The sequence below is a fragment of the Heptranchias perlo genome, unplaced genomic scaffold (assembly GCF_035084215.1).
Source record: "Heptranchias perlo isolate sHepPer1 unplaced genomic scaffold, sHepPer1.hap1 HAP1_SCAFFOLD_161, whole genome shotgun sequence".
In the NCBI taxonomy this organism is placed as follows: domain Eukaryota; kingdom Metazoa; phylum Chordata; class Chondrichthyes; order Hexanchiformes; family Hexanchidae; genus Heptranchias; species Heptranchias perlo.
In genome coordinates, this window is record NW_027138870.1 from 416,322 (window position 1) to 442,394 (window position 26,073).

Consider the following 26,073-nt stretch of genomic DNA (forward strand, 5'->3'; position numbering starts at 1 on the left):
TGGGGTGAGAGAGAGACGGGGTGAGAGAGGGAGAGACGGGGGTGAGAGAGAGAGAGACGGGGGGTGAGAGAGAGAGAGAGACGGGGGGTGAGAGAGAGAGAGAGACGGGGGGTGAGAGAGAGAGAGAGACGGGGGGTGAGAGAGAGAGAGAGACGGGGGGTGAGAGAGAGAGAGACGGGGGGTGAGAGAGAGAGAGACGGGGGGTGAGAGAGAGAGAGACGGGTGGTGAGAGAGAGACGGGGTTGAGTGAGGGAGAGACGGGGGTGAGAGAGACGGTGGGTGAGAGAGAGAGAGAGAGAGAGACGGTGGGTGAGAGAGAGAGAGAGAGAGAGAGACGGTGGGTGAGAGAGAGAGACGGTGGGGGTGAGAGAGAGAGAGGCGTGGGGTGAGAGAGAGAGGCGGGGGGAGAGAGAGAGAGATAGAGAGAGATAGAGAGACGGGGGATGAGAATGAGAGAGGGAGACGGGGGGGTGAGAGAGAGGGAGACGGGGGGTGAGAGAGAGGGAGACGGGGGGGTGAGAGAGCGAGAGAGGGAGGGAGAGAGAGAGAGAGAGAGAGAGACGGGGGGAGAGGGGGAGAGAGAGAGAGAGAGAGACGGGGCAGAGAGTGAGTGAGAAAGAGAGTGCGACGGTGGAGGAGGTGAGGACGGGGGGAGGGTGGGGCTGGGGTGAGAGGGGGGGACGAGAGAGAGAGAGAGAGAGAGAGAGAGAAAGAGACAGACAGACAGACAGACGGTGGGGGTGGGGGAGAGAGAGTGTGGAAGAGTGAGAAATGGACCGGGGCGGGGGAAGAGGAGAAGTGAGAGCGAGAGAGAGAAACCGGATTGGGGTGGTGGTTGTGGAGAGAGAGACCGACTGACCAACCGGGGAGAGGTGGGGTGGCAGTATTGATTCAGGAGAATATTGCAGTCCTGGAGAGAGAGGATGTCCTGGAGGGGTCATGGACAGAATCTATTTGGTTGGAGTTAAGAAATGAAAGAGCTGCCATTGCACTACTGGATGTATTCTCTTGACCACCAACTAGTGGGAAGGATATCGAGGAGTACTTAGAGGTGCAAAGGCTATCGGGTCGTGATAATTGGGGATTTCAATTATCCTCATATAGACTGGGATAACAATTAATAATAGAAGGGGCAAAGAGGGGGAGGAATTTTTGAAATGTGTTCAGGATATTTTTATTGACCAGTACGTTTCCGGCCCAACGAGGAAGGAGGCATTGCTGAACTTGCTTCTGGGGAATGAGGTGGGCCAAGTGGAGCAAATGTCAGTGGGAGAGCATTTGGGAGCAGCAATCATAAGGTTTAGAATAGCTATGGAAAAGGACACTCTAAAGTAAAAATACTCAATTGGGGGAGGGTCAATTTCAATTGGATGAGAACAGATCTGGCCCGGGAAAATTGGAATCAAACATTGGCAGGCAAAACTGTAATTGAACAATGGGCGGCCTTTAAAGAGGAGATGGTTCGGGTACTCTCCAGGCACATTCCCACGAGACAGAAAGGTCGGGCAACTAAAGCCAGAGCTCCCTGGATGACAAAATAGATAGAGAGTAAGTTAAAACGAAAAAACATAGAAACATAGAAAATAGGAGCAAGAGTCGGCCATTCGGCCCTTTGGACCTGCTCTGCCATTCAAAATGATCATGGCTGATCGTCTAACTCAGTACCCGTTTTTTTCCCCATATCCCTTGATCCCTTTAGCATTAAGAAATATATCTATCTCCTTTTTGAATACATCTAATGACTTGGCCTCCACTGCCTTCTGTGGTAGAGAATTGCACAGGCTCACCACCCTCTGAGTGAAGAAGATTCTCCTCATCTCTGTTCTAAATGGCATACCCCGTATCCTGAGACTGTGACCCCTGGTTCTGGACTCCCCAGTCATCAGGGACATCTAAAAAGGGGTGTATGACAGATGTCAAGTTGATAACACAAGTGAGAACCAGGCAGAATATAGAAAGTTCAGAGGGGAAGTGAAAAAGGAAATAAGAGGGGCAAAGAGAGAGTATGAGAATAGACAGGTGGCCAACATAAAAGGGAATCTAAAAGTCTTCTACGGGTATGTAAACAGTAAACAGGTAGTAAGAGGAGGGGTGGGGCCAATTATGGACGATAAAGGAGATCCACTCGTGGAGGCAGAGGGGATGGTTGAGGTGCTAAATGAGTACTTTGCATCTGTCTTTACTAAGGAAGAAGATGCTGCCAGAGTCTTGGTAAAGGAAGATATAAATGAGATACTGGATAGGCTAAAAATTGATGATGAAGAGGTACTAGAAAGGCTAGCTATACTTAAAGTAGATAAGTCACGCAGTACGGATGGGATGCATCCTAGGTTGCTGAGGGAAGTAAGGGTGGAAATTGCGGACGTACTGGCCATAATCTTCCAATCATCCGTAGATCCGGGGGTGGTGCCAGAGGACTGGAGAATTGCAAATGGATAATCCCAGTCAGTTTAGCCTCAGTGGTGGGGAAACTTTTAGAAACGATAATCCGGGACAGAAATAATAGCCACTTGGACGAGTGTGGATTGATCAGGGAAAGCCAGCACGGATTTGTTAGAGTTTTTTGATGAGGTAACAGAGAGGTTAGATGAGGCAATGCGGTTGATGTGGTGTATATGGACTTTGAAAAGGCGTTTGATAAAGTGCCGCATGGTAGGCTTATCATCAAGATTGCGGCCCATGGAATAAAGGGGGCAGTAGCAACATGGATACAGAAACAGAGTAGTGGTGAGCTGTTGTTTTTCGGACTGGAGGGAGGTGTACAGTGGTGTTCCCCAGGGTCGGTGCTGGGACCACTGCTTTTCTTGATATAAATGACTTGGACTTGGGTGTACAGGGTACAGTTTCAAAATGTGCAGATGACACAAAACTTGGAAGGGTAGTAAACAGTGAGGAGGATAGTGATAGACTTCAAGAGGATATAGACAGGCTGGTGGCATGGGCAGACATGTGGCAGATGAAATTTAACTCGGGAAAAATGCGAAGTGATACATTTCGGTAGGAAGAACAAGGAGAGGCAATATAAACTAGAGGGCATGACTCTAAAAGGAGTACAGGAACAGAGAGATCTGGGGGTATATGTGCACAAATCATTGAATGTGGTAGCGCAGGATGAGAAAGCGGTTGAAAAAGCATACAGAGTCCTGGGCTTTATAAATAGAGGCATAGAGTACAAAAGTAAGGAAGTCATGATGAACCTTTATAAAACACTGGTTCGGGCACAACTGGAGTATTGTGTCCAGTTCTGGGCACCACACTTCAGGAAAGATGTTAGATCTTAGAGAGGATGCAGAAGAGATTTACTAGAATAGTTCCAGGGATGAGGGACTTTAGTTACGTGGATAGACTGGAGAAGCTGGGGTTGTTCTCCTTGGAACAGAGACGGTTGCGAGGAGATTTGATCGAGGTATTCAAAATCATGAAGGGTCGAGACAGAGTAGATAGAGAGAAACTGTTCCCATTGGCGGAAGGGTCAAGAACCAGAGGACATAGATTTAAGGTGATTGGCAAAAGATCCAAAGGTGACACGAGGAAAAACTTTTTTACACAGCGAGTGGTTAGGATGTGGAATGCACTGCCCGAGGGGGTGGTGGAGGCAGATTCAATCATGGCCTTCAAAAGGGAACTGGATAAATACTTGAAAGGAAAAAATTTGCAGGGCTACGGGGTTAGGCCGGGCGAGTGGGACTAGCTGGTTTGCTGTTGCATAGAGCCGGCGTGGACTCGATGGGCCGAATGGCCTCCTTCCATGCTGTAACCTTTCTGTGATTCTATGATTCGGCCCAACTAGCCTATGCTGGTGTTTATGCTCCACACGAACCTCCTCCCTCCCTACTTCATCTAACCCTATCAGCATATCCTTCTTCTATTCTTTTCTCCCTCATGTGCTTATCTCACGTCCCCTTAAATGCATCTATGCTGTTCACTTCAACTACTCCCTGTGGTGGCGAGTTCCACATTCTCACCTCTCTCTGAGTAAAGAAATTTCTCCTGAACCCCCGATTGTATTTATTAGCGACTATTTTATATTTATGACCTCTAGTTTTGGACTCCCCCACAGGTGGAAACGTTTTCTCTGTCTACCCAATCAAACCCTATCATTATCTATCAGGTCACCCATCAGCTTTCTATTTTCTAGAGAGAAGAGTCTCAGCCTGTTCAGTCTTTCCTGATAAGTATATCCTGTCAGTTCTGGTATCATCCTTGTGAATCTTTCTCACCCTCTCCAATGCCTCTATATCCTTTCGGTAACATGGAGACCAGAACTGTGCACAATACTCCAAGTGTGGTCTAACCAAGATTCTATACAAGTTTAACATAACTTCTTTGCTTTTCAATCCTCTTCCTTCAGAAATGAGCCCTAGTACTTGATTTGCCTTTTTTATGGCCTTATTAACCAGCGACTTTTAATGATTTGTGTATCTGTACCCCGAGATCCCTTTGCTCCTCTACCCCATTTAGACTCTTATTATCCAAGCAGTGTGTGGCTTCCTTATTCTTCCCACCAAAATGCATCACCTCACATTTATCTATATTGAAATTCATTTGCCAATTACAAACTCATTCTGTAAGTTTATTAATGTCCTCTTACATTTTGATGCATTCTTCCTTTGTATTAACTATACCCCCCAATTTGGTGTCGTCCACAAATTTTGAAATTGTACTTCCAATTCCCGTATCCAAATCGTTAATGTAAATGGTGAACAACAGTGGTCCCAGCACCGATCTCTGTGGAACACCACTTCCCACCTTTTGTCAGTCTGAGCAGCTACCCTTAAATCCTACTCTCTGTTTTCTGTTTGTGGGACCTTGCTGTGTGCAAATTTGCTGCTGCAACTCCCCTACATAACAATAGTTGACTGTACTTCATTGGCTATGAAGCGCTTTAGGATGTTCTGAAAATGGGAACGGCGTGACATCAATGCAAGTTATTTCTTGCTTCATTTCCTCTCTCCCGCCACTACTAATGGGCTGTTGTAATTACAATGAGAGATGTTAGGCTAACTGGTCTATAGTTACCTGCTTTCTGTCTCACTCCCTTCTTGAATAGGGGTGTTACGTTTGCGGTTTTCCAATCCGCTGGGACCTTTCCAGAATCTTGTGAATTCTGTAAGATTACAACCAATGCATCCACGATCTCTGTAGCCACTTCCTTTAAGACCCTCGGATGCAAGCCATCGGGTCCAGGGGATTTGTCTGCCTTCAGACCCATTAGTTTACCTAGTACTTTTTCTCTAGTGATAGTGATTGTTTTTAGTTCCTCCCTCCCCTTTGCCCCTTGATTTTCTACTATTATTGGTATGTTATTAGTGTCTTCTACTGTGAAGACAGATACAAAATATCTGTTCAATTCCTCTGCCATTTCCTTGTTTTCCATTATTATTTCCCCAGACCCATCCTCTAAGGGACCAATGTTTACTTTAGCTACCCTCTTCCTTTTTATATACTTGTAGAAGCTTTTACGGTCAGTTTTTATATTCCTTGCTAGTTTACTCTCATAATTTATTTTCTCCCTCTTTATTATTCTTTTAGTCATCCTTTGCTGGTTTTTAAAGTTTTCCCAATCTTCGGGCTTACCAGTAATCTTTGCCATGTTGTATGCTTTTTCTTTTAACCTGATACCATCCTTGACTTCCTTAGTTAGCCATGGTTGGTTCACCCTTTTTGTGGAGTCTTTCCTCCTCACAGGGATATATTTTTGTTGCGAGTCATAAAATATCTTTTTAAATGTTTGCCACTGCTTATCCACCATCATACCATCTAATCTGTTTTCCCAGTCCACTTTAGCCAATTCCACCCTCATTCCTTTATAATTGCCCTTATTTAAGTTTAATACAGTAGTTTCAGACCCAAGATCCTCACTATCAAACTGGATGTGAAATTCTATCATGTTATGGTCACTGCTTCCCAAGGGATCCTTTACTTTGAGATCATTAATTAATCCTGTGTCGTTACCCATTACCAGATCCAAAATGGCCTGTTCCCTGGTTGGTTCCCCAACGTATTGGTCTAAGAAACAGTCCCTAATACACTCTATAAACTCCTCCTCAGGGCTATTTTTGCCAATTTGATTTATCCAATCTATGTGAAAGTTAAAATCGCCCATGATTATTGCATTATCTTTTTTACAAGCCCCCCTTATTTCCTGATTAATATTTTGCCCTACAGTGTAGCTACTGTTGGGGGGCCTATACACTACTCCCACCAGTGATTTCTTTCCCTTGCTATTTCTTACCTCCACCCAAATTGATTCGACATCTTGATCTTCTGAGCCAAGATCATTTCTCACTATTATACCAATTTCATCCTTTATTAACAGAGCTACCCCACCACCTTTACCTTTTTTCCTATCCTTCCGAAATGTTAAATAACCCTGAATATTTAACTCCCAACCTTGGTCATCTCGCAACCACGTCTCTGTAATGGCCACGAGATCATACCCATTTGTTTCTATTTGTGCCGTCAATTCATCTATCTTACTACGAATGCCGCACGCATTTAGATAAAGAAACTTTAATTTTGTCTTTTTACCATTCTTTCCTACCCTGGCCCCATTTGCTAGTGCACTCTTATGTTTATACGCTCTGTCCCTTCCTGACACACTCTGTTTATAATTACCCCCATCATTTTCCTGTACTACTTCCTTGTCTTTTCTCTTTATCAATCTAAACTTCGCCCCACCTGAGCCCTCCCCGCCTCTATTTAGTTTGAAGCCTTCTCTACCTCCCTAGTTTTTCGGTTTGCCAGAACACTGGTCCCAGCATGGTTCAGGTGAAGCCTGTCCCAACGGAACAGCTCCCTCTTTCCCCAGTACTGGTGCCAGTGCCCCATGAATCGAAACCCACTTCTCCCACACCATCTTTGAGCCACGCATTCATCTCTCTGATCTGATTTACCCTGTGCCAATTTGCTCGTGGCTCAGGTAATAATCCGGAGATTATCACCTTTGTGGTTCTGCTTTTTAATTTAGTCCCTAGCTGCTCAAACTTCCTCAGCTGAACCTCTTTCTTAGTCCTACCTATGTCGTTGGTACCTACGTGGACCACGACAACTGGATCCGCCCCCTCCCACTCCAAGTTTCTCTCCAGCCCTAAGGAGATGTCCTTAACCCTGGCACTTTTGGGACTCTCGCTCTTCGCTGTAGAGAACAGTGTCTATCCCTCTAACTATACTGTCGCCTACTACAACCACATTTCTTTTAACTCCCTGAAACAACCTGAAGCTAAAGCAAGATCCTTTCTGCTCCACACAGGGGCGTTTCAACAGGATTGACGAGGTAACGGGATGGATTCCAGCTTCTCATTTACCCAACTGCAGGCTTTGTCAAAGCTGCTGACACCCGCAGAGCAAGAGGAGGAAGAACTAGAAGAACAGGTAATTCTGAACATTACCAGAAGCTCATGTTGCCAGAATGGACATCAGGGGTCAGGGAAACTTTTGTTCCACCTCTCAAAGGACTGGCGAGTCTTTCAAGTGTTTGACAGACTTTATATTGAAATTACAGGGTGAGAATCAATAGCTCACAGTTTGCATTACCTCCCTCTGAAATTTATAACACTACAAATTGTTTGAAAGTCTAAAACGCCAATTTGTCTTCCATTATTTTTGCTGTAAATTGAAACTCCCAGTTGCATAATTTATTTAGTTTCTTAAAAACAGGAGAACCTTTAGAGACAGGAAAAAGTCACTCAGCCCCACAAACCTTTCTCATTTAGATCAACCTCACCTCCCTTCTCGCCATACCCCTCAATCTCTTCTCTCTCCAGAAATGCAGAAAGTAAGACTTACATTTACATAGCACCTCATCAAGTACAATGAATTACAGGCAAGAGAGCGTCTCAGTTTAACCTCATCTGATCTCGAACTATTTTACTGTCCGCCTGGATTATATGCTCAAGTCCAGGAGTAGGGCTTGAACCCACAACCACCTGACTCAGACACCTCAGTGTCTTTCTCTGGTAATTTATTCCACAGCTGTATCATTCTTTGGATGCAAAAGGTTCCACCTGACTTCACCTCTTTACCCCTAATGTTACCTTGGTTTCCCTGATTTTGGGCCGTTTGCCTGCCTGTGTAGGTTAGCCTAGAAGGTGGGACCATTGCTATAATAAAGCCCCGAGGCTTTGGTAGTGTCTAGAGGCCTCAAGGGTTTGAAACCCCATTATATTCCATACCCACCTTTGCCAAGCAGACATGAGTTGGATCCCCTTACTGGCTGCTGGTTCTCTGGGAGACTGCTGAGTGGAGTCTGTACATGTGGCAAGGGAAAGGAAGGAAAATCAATGGGCTTGACCTGGTGGGTAAAGGCACCAGATGGTGCAGAGTCAGGCCATGCAAACCAGAGGCTGTAGGTTGAACTCCCAATTTGTGCTTAGCTAGTTGATCTCAGCTGGAGTCAATACAGCGCCTTCAGGGGAGGGGGGAGAGAGAGTCAGTACCTTCAGGGGAGGGGACGGTGGCGGGGGGGAGGGGAGGGAGGGAAGAGAGTCAGCACCTTCAGGAATGGAGGTGAGAAGAAAGGAAAAAAAAGCTTCTGGTATCTCCCGGCAGCCAGTTGGTGATTTTGTGTATGCCGTGCAGGTCTCTTGCTCTCCCAGCCCAGAAATAGTCCACGGGATAAAGTAGGGAGTGGTGCAAAGTGTAGGGGAAATTGAAGTGTATTGTAAATGGTTTAGAGGAATAACAAGCAATGATGTGCATTTGCAGTTTTTGCACCACCATGTTGAAAGGTCTCAGTGAATGAGCTGAACATTGATTATATGTAATGACTGTTGTATATATTGTACCATGTCTGTTTACAGCCTGCCCGAGGAGCCTTTGCCCTGGAGCCTGGGCAGATTGGGCCCCCAAAAGGATCAAATCCCACAGGTAATGAACCCAGCGGGTAACAGTAAACATTAACACCCAAAATCTGGCTTTGATTGGCCAGGTTAGCATTGCTTCAGTGTTGTGACCACAAGGTCCAATGGAGAAGGTGATGTTTTATAAGCGGTGAACCCGAGTGGCGTTGCTCATGGTGATTCGGCGGCTTGGGGGTCCTGTCTTTTTGTGTTACGGGAAGTAGCATGTGTGATGTTCTACACCTCGCTCTTTATCTGTCTTTACCTCTCGCTCCTGTTTTGTTTCTGTGTCTGCCTTATTCTGCTCCTCATATTTTCTCTCCGTCTTTCCTCTCCTCTAATGTCCTGTTGGATTGCAGCTGGAGGGTGAGGAGGAGGGCTCCAGCCAGGGCTAGAAGCCATCCTTTTGGTTGTCTGGTGGGGCAGTGATGTAATTTCTGTGCAATTCTCTGGGTAGAGGAGCCCAGGGGATCAGTAGGACTGGGGGGAGGGGGAGTTTGGGATAATGGAGAGTGTACAGTAACCATGCTCAAACCATCTCTTCCTCCCACTCTTGTGTAGTTCTTCAAATGCCATCTGTCGCTGGGTTCCTACTTTATTCTAATCAGTGAGACACAGTGCTGGGTATTTATGTTCAAATTAGCTGCAGTGAATGTATTCCCTGTAGTGTGTGTGGATGCAGACAGCGTGAGTTGGCACCATGCTGCCCTCTTAGTTTGGGTATCCCACATTAGAAACTGTCACTTCTTCTAACTGATGCTGTTGGTCAGTAACTGTGCTGACTGCAGGGTTTCACTGACAGCCTTATGGGACCTCTTTGGATTGCACATTGCAAAAGCCCTACACCTGAGTCAGTCATGCCCAGTACTGGGGTGCCTGGGTGTCTGGAAACAGCAGAGGTGCCAGTGGACAGGACCAGTGAGATGAGATAATAGCACAGCAAGGAACTTCAGCCCCTCAAGGCTTCATAGAATCTTATTGATGTATACTGAGATTTGTATTTGTGTATCGACCGTTGATTTATCCAATATCTGCAGGCTGTACGTTGCCTGCAGGCTACAATAGCGCAGTACTTGCTGAAAACTTGCACCCTTCGGCACATTATTCTAGTGCACAAGTTGCAAAGTAATTATTCAACATGTCTGCCATTTCCCCATTGTCAATGACAATATCCCTACTTTCAGTTTTTAAGGGGCCAACACTGCTCCTGACCACCCTCTTTTTCCTAATATAACTATAAAGGGTTTTGATATCCCTTGCAAGTTTCTTTTCATACTCTCTTTTTGTAGCTCTTACTATCTGTTTTGTGGCCCTTTGTTGATTTTTGTATCTTTCCCATTCGCCAGGATCTATGCCATTTTTTGCCTTTTTGTATGCCCTTTCCTTACCTCTTTAGTTGTCCATGGCTGTTTTTTTTGGCAAGTAGAGTTCTTGCCCCTCAGGGGTATAAACTGGTTCTGTATCTCGTTAAATGTTTCTTTAAACATTTCCCACTGATCATCAGTCGTTTTACCCATTAACAGATTTGCCCAGTTTACTGTGGACAGTCTCTGTCTCATCCCATTGAAGTCAGCCTTACCCAAGTCTAGAATCTTAGCAGCTGATTCACTTTTTTCCCTTTCGAACACTACATTGAACTCGATCATGTTATGATCGCTATTGGATAGATGTTCACGCACAGTTAAGCTGTTAACTAAATCTGGTTCATTACTCATTACTAAATCTAGTATGGCTTGCCCCCTTGTTGCCTCCAGAACATACTGCTGTAGAAAACTATCCCGAACACACTCGAGAAATTCACTACCTTTCTGACAGTTGCTAGTCTGCTTTCCCCAATCTATGTGAAGGTTAAAATCCCCCATTAAGACCACTATGCCTTTGTTACATGCTTGTCTAATCTCTGCATTTATACAATCTGGCACTTCGGAGCTGCTGCCAGGAGTCCTATACACAACTCCCATTATAGTCTTAGATCCTTTCCTATTTCTCAATTCAACCCATAAGGTCTCTGTTGGCTGCTTACCTCTCGTTATATCCTCCTTTATCATTGAATTGATTTCATCTCTAATCACTAAGGCTACTCCTCCCCCTCTTCCATTTTCCCTGTCTCTCCTGTAGACCTTATAACCTGGTATATTTAGTTCCCAATCCTGACCATCCTGCAGCCATGTCTCAGTAATAGCTATCATGTCATACCCTCCAATTTGAATTTGAACCTGTAGTTCATTTAATTTATTCCTTATACTCCGTGCATTTGTATATAGAACTCTTAGTTGGGCCACACACCCTAGCCTGACCTTCAGCTTTGATGCTGGGTTAATCGCCTTAGGCCTTCTAGTTTTCACTTTATCTGTAGTGTCTAAAGTACACTTTCTTTATGCTGCTCTACGCTTTTCCCTTTCACTTGTTCTTGAACAACTGTTTGTACTATTTGTATTGTAAATTTCCCCTAGGTCTTCCCCTCTCTTGCTGCTCTCAACTTTACTCCCTTCTGACTAAGGTTCCCATCCCCCTGCCACTCTAGTTTAAACCTTCCCCAACAGGACTAGCAAACACCCCTGCGAGGACATTGGTCCCGGTCTTGCTCGGGTGTAACCCATCTCGCTTGTACAGGTCCCACCTTCCCCAGAACCGGTCCCAATGTCCCAGGAATCTAAATCCCTCCCTCCTACACCATCCCTGCAGCCACGCATTCATCCTGTCTATTCTCCTGTTCCTATACTCACTAGCACGTGGCACTGGTAGTAATCCTGAGATCACTACCTTTGAGGTCCTGCTTTTTAAATTATCTCCTAACTCCGAATCATATTATGATTTTCTAAGTGCCCTGTTACCACTTCCTTAATAATGGATTCCAGAATTTTCCTGACGACTGATGTCAGGCTAACTGGCCTGTAGTTACCTGTTTTCTCTCTCTCTCCTTTCTTGAATAGCAGGATTACATTTGCTACCTTCCAGTCCACTGGGACCGTTCTAAAATCTAAGGAATTTTGGAAGATCACAACCAATGCATCCACTATCTCTGCAGCCACCTCTTTTAGAACCCTAGGACGTCGGCCATCAGGTCTTGGGATTTATCGGCTTTTAGTCCCATTAATTTCTCCAGTACTTTTACTCTACTGATATTAATTACTTTAAGTTCCTCACTCTCATTAGACCCTTGGTTCCCCACTATTTCTGGTATGCTTTTTGTGTCTTCTACTGTGAAAACTGATGCAAAATATTTGTTTAACGTCTCTGCCATTTCCTTATTCCCCATTATAATTTCTTCTGTCTCAGCCTCTAAGGGACCAACGTTTACTTTTGCTACTCTCTTCCTTTTTAAGTACTTGTAGCTCTTACAATCCGTTTTTATATTTCTTGCTAGTTTACTATCATTCTATTTTCTCCCTTTTTATATGTCGTCACTATTATCACATAACTAAGAAGTCGCACAGTTAGATTACTTCCCACGGATATTCTAAATTCAAATTATTCCTATATCGAGGTCTAATACCCAAATACCAGCAAGCACAGCCCAGATTCCCAGTCATCAGAGGGGGCCCTATTCCCTACCACTGGGCATGTTTCAATGTCCTGATTGCCGGACAGGGCCTGGGTGTTTTCTTTTGGCCGTGTCAGGCCCCTGGACTTTGAACACTTCATTCGTGCTACTTCCTAAATGACTGAAATTTAACCATGTGCAGTTTTCGTTATTGTTATTAAAAATTGGTTTATTTCTTGAGTCCACTCCTAGTGATTGTTCGTAAGGAGCGACATCAACTGCCTCATTCCTGTCTCCTGCCACATATCCCACCATCCTGCCCCCAGGGATAAATATCTCTAACCTTCTTTGACCCCATCGGTGGGCCTCTCACTACTGGTCCATGGTAGATGGCCCTTCAAAATGCCTTCCCCATTGCCAGTAAGGCCCTGTCAATTAATGACAACACCTACAATGGTTTCAATCCAACTTGGATATGCACACTGTGGCATGGGACTGGAGGGCGGAGGGCAACCAATGTAACACCCTTGTTCAAGAAGGGAGAGAAGGATAAACCAGGTAACTGGACCAATTACTCTAATTCTTGTTGTGAGCAAACTCTTAGAATTCATAATTTGAGATAAAATTACTGAATGTTTAGAGATTCATGGGATAATCAAGGTAGATAAAAGGAATGCACTAGATGTGGTATATATGGATTTTCAGAAGGTTACAAAAATTCAGGTGCCTGGTATAAGAGGAAATTTGGCAGGGATAGAAAGATGGACAGGAAACCTAGAACTTGGGTTACTGAGTGAGGCTGAGATTGGAGAAGGATGTTCATGGTGTACCCCAGGGTCAGTGCTGGTCCACTTTTGTTCTATAATAAGTAGGAGGTCTGGCAAACAGCGAGGAGGACTATAAAAGACTTCAGAAAGATGGCACCTCCCTCAGTACTGCACTAAAGTGTCAGCCTATCTTACATGGGCAAGTCCTGGAGAAGTGTTTGAAGCCACAGCTGCCAATAGAGTGAGTTCTGTTGTACATTGTTTTAGTAACTGCGTAGTCTGATATTTACTGTAAATATATTGCACTGGTCGAAGAGTTTGTGACATCTTTCAATTCTAAAAAGGCATAGTGCATGTCTGCCGTTTGTTCTGCAGGTGTCCTACCTGATCCACACTTCCACATACAAGCTGCAATTGTGTTTTTGTTCTTCAGCATAGAAGCTGTCCTCCTCTGCCTCTTCGTGCCCACAATTGTCACTATCCTCCGCTGCCTCCTTTTGTCCATAAATTTTTTTGTCCTTCTCAACCTCCTCGTACCTACAAACACTGCCATGCCCCGGGATCCACTTATGCCGACAAATACTGCCATCCGCCTGGGCCTTTTCTTGAGCGTGCAGACCAGCAGGTTGCCTGTTTTCTTGCCCACAGGCGCTACCTGTTTTACTTTGTTAACAAACGTCACCATCCTCCCCGATCTCATTCTCACCCTTTTCACTGCCGCCACCATCTTGAAACAATGTAGCACATAATGGATGGGTTATATACTTTATTCATAAAATTTGCAGCAGTACATACAATACAGTTGTCATATCACATTCCAAACGTACACAATATAAATTATGCAATTTGCAGGTTACATCAAGTACAGTTCAATGAAACACATTGGACATAATTACAGTTCATGACACTCTGGGTTGCCTCATTGCATCACAATCAATACAGGTGATTCATTACAGATACATTACAGATTTATTACAGTTACATTACATCAATTCGAATTTTACATTCTGCCCGAGGGGGGTTTTCCCTGATTGCAGCCCCTCGGTATACATTGGCGGGAAGGCTCTAAACGGTTGCCTTTCCCCACAGAGCCTTTGCGGCGGCCGCACCCATCCTCAGTGCGTCCCTCAGCACGTAGTCCTGGACCTTGGAATGTGCCAGTCTGCAACACTCGGTCGAGGACAGCTCCTTGCACTGGAAGACCAGCAAGTTTCGGGCAGACCAAAGGGCGTCTTTCACCGAGTTGATGGTCTTCCAGCAGCAGTTGATGTCCGTCTCAGTGTGTGTCCCCGGGAACAGCCCGTAGAGCACAGAATCCTGTGTTACGGAACTGCTCGGGACGAACCTGGACAGATACCACTGCATCTCTCTCCAGACCTTCTTTGCAAAGGCACATTCCAGAAGGAGATGGGTGACGGTCTCGTCTCCACCGCAGCCTCCTCTGGGACAGCGCGCGGTGGCGCTCAGAGTCAGGGAGTGCATGAAGGATCTGACAGGAAGGGCCCTTCTCACCACCAGCCAAGCTAGGTCTTGGTGCTTGTTTGAAAGCTCTGGAGATGAGGCATTCTGCCAAATGACATTGACAGTCTGCTCGGGGAACCAACCGACAGGATCCACCATCTCCTTTTCCCGCAGGGTCTCGAGGACGTTACGTGCGGACCACTTGCTGATCACCTTGTGGTCAAAGGTGTTTTTCTGCACAAACTTTTCCACGAAGGACAGGTGGGGCGGAACGGTCCAACTGGACGGAGCATTCCGTGGCAGCGTGGCCAGGCCCATCCTTCTCAACACCGGGGACAGGTAGAACCTCAGCACGTAGTGACACTTTGTGTTTGCGTACCGAGGGTCTATGTACAGCTTGATGCAGCCGCACACAAAGGTGGCCATCAGGATGAGGGCCACGTTGGGCACACCTTTCCCCCCTTTCTCTGGAGATTTGTACATCGTGACCCTGCGGACACGGTCCATTTTTGATCTCCAGACAAAGCGGAAGATGGCTCGGGTGACTGCACCACGTACAGCAACACCGAGAGCACCTCGCACCTGATGACCAGGTTCTTGCCCACGATCGAGAGGGATCGTTGATCCCACAGTCCCAGTTTCTGCTTAACCTTGGAAATACGCTCCTCCCAGTTTTTGGTGCACGTCCCGGCCCCCCTGAACCAGATCCCCAGCACCTTCAGGTAATCCGACCTGACGGTGAAGGGGACAAAGGATCGGTCGGTCCAGTTCCCAAAGAACATGGCCTCGCTCTTGCTACGATTTACCCTGGCCCCCGAGGCCAGTTCGAACTGGTCGCAGATGCTCATCAATCTGCTGACCGACAGCTGATCCGAGCAAAAGACGGTGATGTCGTCCATGTACAGGGAGGCCTTGACCTGAGTACCTCCGCTGCCCGCATCCCTCCTGATGGACTCGGCAAAGGGCTCGATGCAACACATGAACAAGACGGAGGAGAGAGGACAGCCCTGCCTGACTCCAGATTTGATCGGAAAGCTTTCTGATTCCCACCCGTTGATTGAAACGGCGCTACTGATGTCTGTGTAGAGCAGTTGGATCCAATTGCGGATTCCCTCCCCAAACCCCATTTTGGAGAGCACGTCCATCATGTACGTGTGGGATATTCTGTCAAAGGCCTTCTCCTGGTCCAGGCTGATCAGGCAGGTGTTCACCCCCCTGTCCTGTACGTAGGCGATCGTATCCCTGAGTAGCGCCAGGCTATTAGAGATCTTCCTGCCGGGTACAGCGCAGGTCTGATCGGGGTGGATCACCACCTCCAGGGCTGACTTGACCCGATTGGCGATGACCTTGGACAGAATTTTGTAGTCCACATTAAGTAGTGAGATGGGTCGCCAATTTTTGATTTCTTCCCTCTCCCCGTTCCGTTTGTAGATGAGGGTGATGATGCCTTTCCTCATGGAGTCTGACATGCTGCCTGCCAGGAGCATACCCCCGTACACTTCCAGCAGGTCTGGGCCTATCCAGTCCCACAGAGCCAAGTACAACTCCACCGGTAAGCCGTCGCTTCCGGGAGTCTTACTCTTCTCGAAGGAACGGACGGCCTTTGTCAGTTCGTCCAGAGTTAGCGGGTGATCCAGACTCTCCCGCTTGCTGTCGTCTAGAACCTCCGTGATAGACGACAAGAAGGACTGGGAGGCCGCGCTGTCTGTGGGCTTCGCGTCGTACAGTCCGGCATAAAAGGATTTGCAGATCCTCAGTATGTCGGGCTGCGAGGACGTGACCGAGCCGTCCTCTTCCTTCAGGCTGCTGATCACAGAGCTCTCTCTGTGCACCTTTTGGAAGAAGAAGCGCGAGCAAGTCTCGTCCTGCTCCACGGAGCGGACTCTGGACCGGAAGATGATCTTGGAGGCCTCGGAGGCAAAGAGCGAGGCTTGCTGGTCCTTCACCTCTCTGAGTTCCTCCCCGACATCGATCCCCATCGACTGAAGCAGGAGAAGATTCTGCATGCGTTTCTGGAGTCGGGACGTTTCCCTCTGCCTCTCTCTCGCCTTCTGAACACCTTTGAGGATGAAGAACCTCTTGATGTTCGCCTTTATGGCTTCCCACCAGTGCACTGGGGAATCAAAGAGGGACTTTACGGTTCTCCAACCTTTGTAATCCCTCGTCAGTTCCTCATTGTTTCCCGGGGTCAGCAGTTTCACATTCAGCTTCCATGTCCCCCTGCCCACTTTCTGATCATCCTGTAGGTGACAGTCGGCCAGGAGGAGGCAGTGGTCAGAGAAGAACCACTCTGACCACTGCCTCCACTGTGACCTTGGTGGATCTGACCTTGAGCTTCGGGGACACAAACAGGAAGTCCATCCTGGAACGGACGGACCCGTCTGGTCTGGACCAGGTGTATTGACGCGCCGCTCTGTCTGCATGGTTGCTGAAGACGTCGCACAGCTTGGCGTCTTTCACCGCTTCCATCAAGAGTTTGGACGTGGTGTCCAGTTTGCTGTCGGCTCTGACGGATCGTTCAGCCGCATCGATGATGCAGTTGAAGTCACCGCCGAGAATGACCGGCCTGGACGTCGCCAGCAGCAGTGGGAGCTGCTGGAAGACGGCCAGCCGCTCGCTCTTCAGAGCCGGGGCGTACACGTTGATCAGCCGGAGCGGAGCGTTTTTGTACATTACGTCTGCTACAAGGAGGCGACCCCCCACCACCTCCTTTACTTCGGTGATGGTGAAGTTGCCTCCCCGCAGCAGAATCCCCAGGCCGGAGGCTCGGTTATCGTTGCCTCCCAACTAGATCGACAGCCCGTGGGCCCAGCGCTGCGACCATTGCCGGTAACTGCTGAGGTGCGGCAGGCCGCACTCCTGTAAGAACAGCAGGTCGCTCTTGACCTTGGCCAGGTAGTCCAAGGTCGACACACATCGCGTAGTGCATTTAACGCTACGCACGTTAATGGATGTGACTTTCAGACCTATTTTAACAACAGTTTAAATCTCACCCGACAGTCCGTTTGCTGTTTCCAGCTCTTGGCCGTGTCCCTGCATCCAGGTGATCTGTGCAAAGTGTTCCACGCTCCCTGAGCTGAGGTACGAGTCCTGTTCTGCCACAGAGAGGGGGTCGTCGTTCCGCCGGGGTGACATCGGCGGCGTGGTGTCCGTGCGATCCTCGATCGGTTGGGGCTCCTCGTTGTTGCTGCTCCCAGTTTCCCGGAGCTGTTCTTCGCTCTCTGCGGTGCTGCTCCCGGTGTCCCGGAGCTAGTGTGCGCTGGGCACTGCAATGCTGCCGGCTTCCCGGAGCTGGAGGGTGCTGGAGGCGTTGTCGCTCCCAGTGTTCTGGAGATGGGGGCTGCTGATCGCGTCGGTGTAACCTTGGACATTTTGCCGCTTTCGGTGGGACGTCTGACTGCTTCGCTCCTGTTGTCCCTCCTCGTCAGACACGGGGTAGTCGCTGCAGTCCGACTGCGACTCGAGTGCTCTTTTACCCCTGGTTGCAGTGTCGGCAGGGGCTCGTTTCCTTTCCTCTGGCTTCCTCTTTCTGTTTTTCTTGCTCACCAGCTGCCATTCTTCCTCTGCTGCCTCCTCGTCCATGGACTCTGTTGTCTGGTGGGGAGGCTCGGAGCTGGGTGTCGGGGTCTGGCAGTTTTCGGCTTGACCCTTTCCTCGCTCCTTGTCTTCCTGGGCCAGGGACTTCTTGGAGGGGGTCGCGGCCGGGCGAGGGTTCTTGGCCTTCTTTGGGGCAGCCTTGCTTGTTGCCCCCTCCTCCTCCGCTGTGTTGCTCTTGGCCGCCTGGGCGTAGCTGAAGCTGCGTTTGGGGCAGGCCCTGTAGAGATGGCCTTCCAGCCCGCACAGGTTGCAGCGCTTGCTCTCCTTGCAGTCCTTAGTCTGGTGCCTTTCATGCTTGCAGTTCTTGCAGACGGTTGCAGTGCAGGAGGCCGCCACGTGGCCGGATTTGACGCAGTTGCGACAGACTCTGGGTTGCCCCACGTACATGATGTACCCTCGACTTCCTCCGATGGCGAAGCTGGAGGGAGGGTGGACGATGTTGCCGTGGTCGTCCAGTCTCAACGTTGCCGTGACCTCCCTCTTGCTGGTCCAGATCCCGAACTGGTCGGTGACGTCAACGCTGTTCTCCGCCCCGTTGACGTATCTGGCGAGGAACGTCAGCACATCGACGACAGGGACGAGTAGGTTGTACATGTGTACAATCAGCTTCCGATTCTTCTGCGTTGGGAGGGTGAAGAGCGGCTCCGCAGTGAGAATCGCCAGTGGTCCTTCGCTCCCCTTCTCCTCGAAGACCTGAAGAAGCTTCTGGCATCCAGCGACGGTCTTAAAGGTGACGTCAAAGTATCCGCTTCGAGGGAAATCCTGTAGGCAGAAGATGTCCGTTGCTTTGAATCCACAGCACTCGACCAAAACTCGTCAGATGAAAAACGCACGATCCATCGGCGTAACACATTCGACTGTCGTTACCGTCACCCTGACAGTGTTTGGCACACCATGGCCCAGTGCCCGGGTGCCCTTCCCTGCCATTGCAGTGTTGATGTGGTCCCTATGCAAATTTAGGGGCGGAGCCAGCACACGAATCGACCAATCACAGCAAAGTCCGCACTTTGCGAGCGCATGAGGTCGCAGCCAGCGTTCCAATCCGTTCCGATCCAAATAAACCCGAATAGGAACACACTTGATCTTAGCCAAAAGGCCGAGAAGCATAATGGATGGGTTATTATCAATAGCAAAAGAGTGTGATACCTACCAACCAAAAATACAAAGGCACGACACTCGGAGATGTTTGCTATAGTGCAGGACACTCCTTTTAACTTGTATTTGTTGAGAAAGAACTGGGCAGAATCATGATGGAGAAAGTCTGGAATGTGCATAATTTTATTGTTTTTTTATAATTTTCAGTCTGATGGATTAAAAGTGCAGTCCAATCCAAACCCATGCGTGTTTCCAAGTCACAAGGTAGCTGTTCCTGTTTAAAGATTGTGTTATACACATTACAGCTGAGGGACATGTACAGAGTGCAGTGACCCGCACAATTTATAGTTTTTTATTTTAGAAACCTCTACCAAATATGGGAAAAATATTCGACTTGGCTAATCAAATGTGACCATATTTTATTTATGGATCAGTAATACTATTTATATATCAGTGATGAAGTGCTAAGTAGATTGAGGAGACTATGGGGGTGAAACTGGTTTTGGGCGATAATAAAACGGCTGCCCGCTTCACCCCCCCGCCCTGCTTTAAACCCCACTGAAGTACTGCCCAAAACCAGTCTCACCCCCTATAGGCTGATGTATTTAAACATAGATACAGTTTCTTCCACTCCGCTCTTTGCCTTGCAGCTATCATAATGTTCTGGTTTGAGGTGGTGGGTGAAGACACCACCCATTATAGTGTGGACCAACTCAGACTGAGGAGGCCCTGGGCTGAGTCAGCTGATCTCTGCAGGGCAATTGGCCAGAGCGGGGAATGTTCAGCCAGGATTCCCACTTCTGATCACCACTGGGCTCAGATGTGAATCCGACATGGCCGTGTGGGCTGCTGACACTCACTGTTTAGGCTCACTCGTGGAGAATGGTGATTGTCTGTGGAACCCATACCCGAGCACAAGTCAGTGTCTGGAGGAAAAGGGGAGCAAAGATGTTGGAATTGTCTCTGGCTTTGATGAGGCCACAAAGTTCAGGAATCAGTATCATAGCCCACCTCTGGGCCCCTTCTAACGATTCTACATCTTTCCTATAATATGGAGAACAAAACAAAGCACAATACCCTTTGCACCAAGGAACATAGGACAGGAGTTGGCCATTCAGCCTCTCAAGCCTGTTCCGTCATTCAATTAGATCATGGCTGATCTATATCTCAACTCCATTTACCTGCTTTGGTTCTGTATCCTATAATGCCCTTGCCTAACAAAAAATCAATCTCAGTTTTGAAATTTTCAGTTGACCCCCAGTCTCAACAGCTTTTTTGGGGAGAGAGTTCCAGATTTCCACTCCCCTTTGTGTGAAGAAGTGATTCCTGACATCACCCCTGAATGGCCTGGTTCTAATTTTAAGGTTATGCCCCCTTGTTCTGGACTCTCCCACCAGAGGAAATAGTTTCTCTCTATCTACCCTATCAAATCCTTTAATTATCTTAAATATCTCAATTAGATCACCCCTTAATCTTCTATACTCGAGGGAATTCAAGCCTAGTCTATACAGCCTGTCATAATTTAACCCTTTTAGCCCCGGTATCATTCTGGTGAATCTGCGCTGCACCCCCTCCAAGGCCAATATATCCTTCCAGAGGTGCGGTGCCTAGAACTGAACACAGTACTCTAAATAGGGTTTAACCAGTGCTTTATATAACTGTAACATAACTTCCACCCCTTTGTATTCCAGCCCCCTTGAGATAAAGGCCAACATTCGATTAGCCTTTTTAATTATTCTTTGTATCTGTCCACTAGCTTTCAGTGACTTCTGTACTTGGACCCCTAAATCTCTCTGCTCCTTCACAGTTCCTAACTTCTCACCATTTAGAAAATACTCTGATTTTTCTTTGAGATCCAAATTGGATGACCTCACACTTTCCCACATTGAACTCCATCTGCCACAGTTTTTCCCACTCACTTAATCCATCAATGTCCCTTTACAACTTTTTGCTGCCATCTATACTGTGGCACCTAACCTAATGTCAGAAAACTTGGATATACGGCTCTCTATTTCTTCATCTAAGTCACCAATAAATATAGTGAAAAGCTGAGGCCTCAGTAGAGATCCCTGGAAGACACCACTAGTCACATCCTGCCAATTGAAGTACCATTATTCCTACTCTCGGTCTCCTACCTCCTAACCAATTTCCTACACATGTCAATAGGTTGTTTCCAATTCCATGCACTCTTATTTTTGTTAAGTCTCTTATGCCTTCTGGAAGTCCATATAAATAGCTGCATAGACACTCCCACGTTAGTGACCTCCTCAAAAAATTCAACTAGGTTCGTTGGACATGACTTACCTTTTACAAATCCATGCTGGCTCTCTCTGATCAGCTCATTTTTGTTCAATTGACGTTAAATTAATAGGCCTGTAATTTCCTAGTTTATCTCTCTTGCCCTTCTTAAATAATGGAGTGACATTGACAGTTTTCCAATCCAAGGGGATAATTCCTGAATCGATAGAGTTTTGGAAGGCCAGATACGACTTCAACATCAGGCATTTAAATATAAGCATGGCATCACCTAATCACTACTTGCTGATTTGCATCGTCTTCTCCCTTGTTTCCACCCTGCACTATGATGCCTTGGGCCTTCAGTTAGGGCTCTCTCTCAGGTTCCGGAGCCCCAGCACAGTACGGAAATGGTTCCGTCACACAAATTGGGCTTTAATAGTAAACACTGAACTTGCTTTAATCCAGGTTTTAAGAAAGCTCTTACCTTCGAGTGAGTGGTGTCAGCCTAGGACTCCGAGATGTAGAGCTGTTAGAGGTTTGCTTTCCCTGAGTTTTTATTTCACTGATGCAAACCGTTTTAATATATTAATGAGGAAGTTAGTGTGACATGAGAGCAGTTACTGTGACATCACAGAGAAACTATTACTACTCCTGTGCTTTCCTGACAAAAAGCCATTTCTCATGGCCAATATCAAGTAGAAGATGTGTATCATGTAGATGTTTGCAATGGTACATGTTATATGTGGAAATCTACACGTATATGAGTGTAATATGCAAACATTTACATGCACAAGTGTTACATGTAGACACTTGCACATATATGAATGTATATGTGGTCAAGAAGGTTACACCAATATAGGTATTGCCCCATGGCAACATCATTGCAAGCAGGGCTCAGGTTCCACATACCTCCAACTCTAACTATCCATCACTTTCCTCGACCCCTCACCTGCTTATCTGACATCAATTCCTGGATGAACCACAGTTTTCTCCAGCACAACATAAGAACGACAAAAGTCATTGGCCGCGACATTTACGGGGAGCGAGTGGGGGTGTGGTGAAGCAGCCGGGAAACCCGGAGGTTTTGTTGAATTTAACAGCAGGACTTGATTTAAATGTTTGGACTCTGTTTCCCGGCCGCAGCCAGATTGAGAGGTTGACTGTCGGGCAGGAAGGCTTATGGCACCAGGCTGCAGCTAGGGAGCAGGGAGAACAAGCGAGGCAGAGATTGGGGGTTGGGGGGGACATCGGGGAGAGGCTGTGAATAGATCGAGCGGGGTGGAGACATCGAGAGCGGTGGAGACATTGGGGAGCGCTGAGAGATATGTGGGTGGTGGAGAGATGGAGGGGGAGACATGGGGGGGTGAGAAGGCTGGGGGAGACATTGGGGGGAGGTGGAGAGACATGGAGGGGGAGACATGGGGGCAGAGCGGAGAGACAAGGCGAGGGAGGAGACATGGGCGAGAGACACGGGGGAGACATGGGGCGGAGACATTGGGGATGGAGAGACGGGGGAGACATGGGGCGGAGACATTGAGGATGGAGAGACGGGGGAGACATGGGCGAGAGATATTGGGGGATGGAGAGACGGGGAAGACATGGGGAGGAGACATTGGGGATGGAGAGACGGGGGAGACATGGGCGAGAGATATTGGGGGATGGAGAGACGGGGAAGACATGGGGAGGAGACATTGGGGATGGAGAGACGGGGGAGACATGGGCGAGAGACATTGGGGGGGGCGGAAAGTCTTTGGAGGGGGGGAACGGAAACATCAAGGAGGGTCTGATCACAGAGTGGTTTGGCCAATAGTGGGAGTCCAATCGTGGGGAGATTAACATGTTAGTTTGAGGGTCCGGGGGGAAGCACTCCTGCTCCTCCTGGCCCACAAGCAGTGCTGGAAAAGCATTTATCTGCTGGCTCCAGCCGTTCTCACCTCCTTTCAGCTAACGGGTTTCCCAAGCCCTGGAAAACCAGGCCTGCAGCTAAGGGTGGCAAAATCTGAGGCCCGCAGCCTCATTACAATATTTAAATGATCGACCCCCCCCTTCAGAGAGCAGGTTACTCCCCACGCCCCTCCTCCAGAAAGCAGGTTACTCCCCTCACCCACCCCCCCCCCCTCCAGAGAGCAGGTTACTCCCCTCACCCACCCTCCCCCTTCAGAGAGCAGGTTACTCCCCTCCCCTCCCCCCCCCTTCAGAGAGCAGGTTACTCCCCTCCCCTCCCCCCCCCCCTTCAGAGAGCAGGTTACTCCCCTCCCCCCCTTCAGAGAGCAGGTTACTCCCCTCCCCTCCCCCCCCCCCCTTCAGAGAGCAGGTTACTCCCCTCCCCTCCCCCCCCTTCAGAGAGCAGGTTACTCCCCTCCCCTCCCCCCCCCCTTCAGAGAGCAGGTTACTCCCCTCCCCTCCCCCCCCCTTCAGAGAGCAGGTTACTCCCCTCCCCTCCCCCCCCTTCAGAGAGCAGGTTACTCCCCTCCCCTCCCCCCCTTCAGCGAGCAGGTTACTCCCCTCCCCTCCCCCCCCCTTCAGAGAGCAGGTTACTCCCCTCCCCCCCCCACTTCAGAGAGCAGGTTACTCCCCTCCCCCCCCTTCAGAGAGCAGGTTACTCCCCTCTTCACCCCCGCCCTTCAGAGAGCAGGTTACTCCCCCCCCCCCCACCCCCGCCCTTCAGAGAGCAGGTTACTCCCCTCTTTCACCCCCCTCCCTTCAGAGAGCAGGTTACTCCCCTCTTTCACCCCCCTCCCTTCAGAGAGCAGGTTACTCCCCTCTTTCACCCCCCTCCCTTCAGACAGCAGGTTACTCCCCTCTTTCACCCCCCTCCCTTCAGACAGCAGGTTACTCCCCTCTTTCACCCCCCTCCCTTCAGAGAGCAGGTTACTCCCCTCTTTCCCCCCCCCCCCTTCAGACAGCAGGTTACTCCCCTCTTCCCCCCCCCCCCCTTCAGAGAGCAGGTTACTCCCCTCTTCCCCCCCCCCCTTCAGAGAGCAGGTTACTCCCCTCTTCCCCCCCCCCCTTCAGAGAGCAGGTTACTCCCCTCTTCCCCCCCCCCCTTCAGAGAGCAGGTTACTCTCCTCGCCCACCCCCCCCCCCGACCTCCCTCCGTTAAAATGGACATGGCGGGTTGGAGGCGAGTTGAGGCCAGGTTTTGCATTTTTAAGACAATAAGGGCATTTTTAACCCCACCCCACCCTGGGGGGTTAAAATTCCCCCATGGTCTTTTCCTCACAACCCAGCCTCTCCTCCCTTCCATTGATTCTCTTGCCATCTGTGGTCTCTCTGTCAGGATGAACCAGTGTTTGTAATCTTAGTGTAATATTCAATCCTAAACTAAGATTTAAACCCCGTGTTCTATCCATCACCATGATGACTCATTTCCACCTCCACCACATCACCTGCCTCCTTCTCCCCTCATAAATTGCAACTTAAGCAAATCTCAGCCACTTGTGTCCTGTCCCACACTAAGTTTAATTCCTCCAACACCCAGTCCTCACCGACCTTCGTTACCTCCCCATCCCCCAACATATATTAATTTAAAATCCTCCCCTGCCTTACTTCCTCCCCACTTCTACAAGGTTCTCCAGACCTATAACCGCTCCCCAAAGTTCTGGTCCTCTGATTCAAGCCTACTGTTCATCCTCCACCCCCTTTTGACCCTTTTACACGATCCAGAGCAGAGCAGTTCTCTTGATTGGCATCCCTGTCACTGGGTTCAATATTCACCCCCCCACCACTGGCACACAGTGGCTGCAGTTTGTACAGTCTACACGATGTTACTTTCTCAACACCCGCCTCTCTCACGACCTCTACCACCCAGAACGACAAACAGCACACTCATGGGGACACCATCACCTTCAAGTTCCAGCTTGCTGGGCTAAGGTACTGAAGGGCAGCTGGTGCTAGTGAGCGTGTGAACCGAACCCCCTTCAGGCGAGAATTGGAAACAAGTTTCCATGAACTGCTGCTAAATTAGCCGTTTCAAACAGAGGACGTTAGCTTTCCTAATGTGAAATCTGTAAGTGTCATGGAATTGTAGTGCTTTTTCTGGATTAGTTAGAGGAACAGTATTGGCAGGTGTATTGTTCCCCTACTTGACATAGGAGGGCCGGTGCTCCATTCCCCAACACTAATACTCTATACCGTGGTAAGATTGTGCAGCACTGTCACCAAACAATTTTAAATAGCACAACCCCCACCCCCACTGGACTACCTGTGTTGTAAAGATCAGGGAAGTCCCATGTCTGATCCCTGGTTTGTTCTAAATAACCTGATCTAAACCACGGCAGCAGCAGGAGGGGTGCGCTGGGTGAGGGAGGGGAGATCTGCCAAAGTTCCTGGTCCTGATCACCGTGGAGTTACCCTGCTGGAAATTGTAAGTGTGGATGTCAGGCAAGGAGAGGATGGGCTGTAATGTGGTGCACTCTATGGTTAAATAACCTGCCAACATTCACTTCCAAGAGTAATGGTCAATTGGGTGAGGTAGTGGGGATTGGTGTCCCAGTAAAGACTCAACACCTTCAGGAGAGGAGGGGTAAAGCATACTGAGAAAATGAAGATTGTAAACCTTTACAAATTCCAACTCTTAAAGTTGGGGAAG

General features: G+C 48.4%; 1 protein-coding gene across 2 annotated transcripts in view; it reads left to right on the forward strand.

Annotated features, from left to right (window-relative positions):
- The window catches only part of dnaaf6 (dynein axonemal assembly factor 6), a 67,419-nt gene that overhangs the window by 11,990 nt on the left and 29,356 nt on the right, over window positions 1-26,073 (forward strand). For both annotated transcript variants that reach the window (XM_067977572.1, XM_067977573.1), the window contains exons 2-3: window positions 7,253-7,374; window positions 8,802-8,868. In XM_067977572.1, the coding sequence (XP_067833673.1) occupies window positions 7,285-7,374; window positions 8,802-8,868 (157 nt within the window). In that variant the 5' untranslated portion in view covers window positions 7,253-7,284. The remainder of the gene's footprint in view (window positions 1-7,252; window positions 7,375-8,801; window positions 8,869-26,073) is intronic.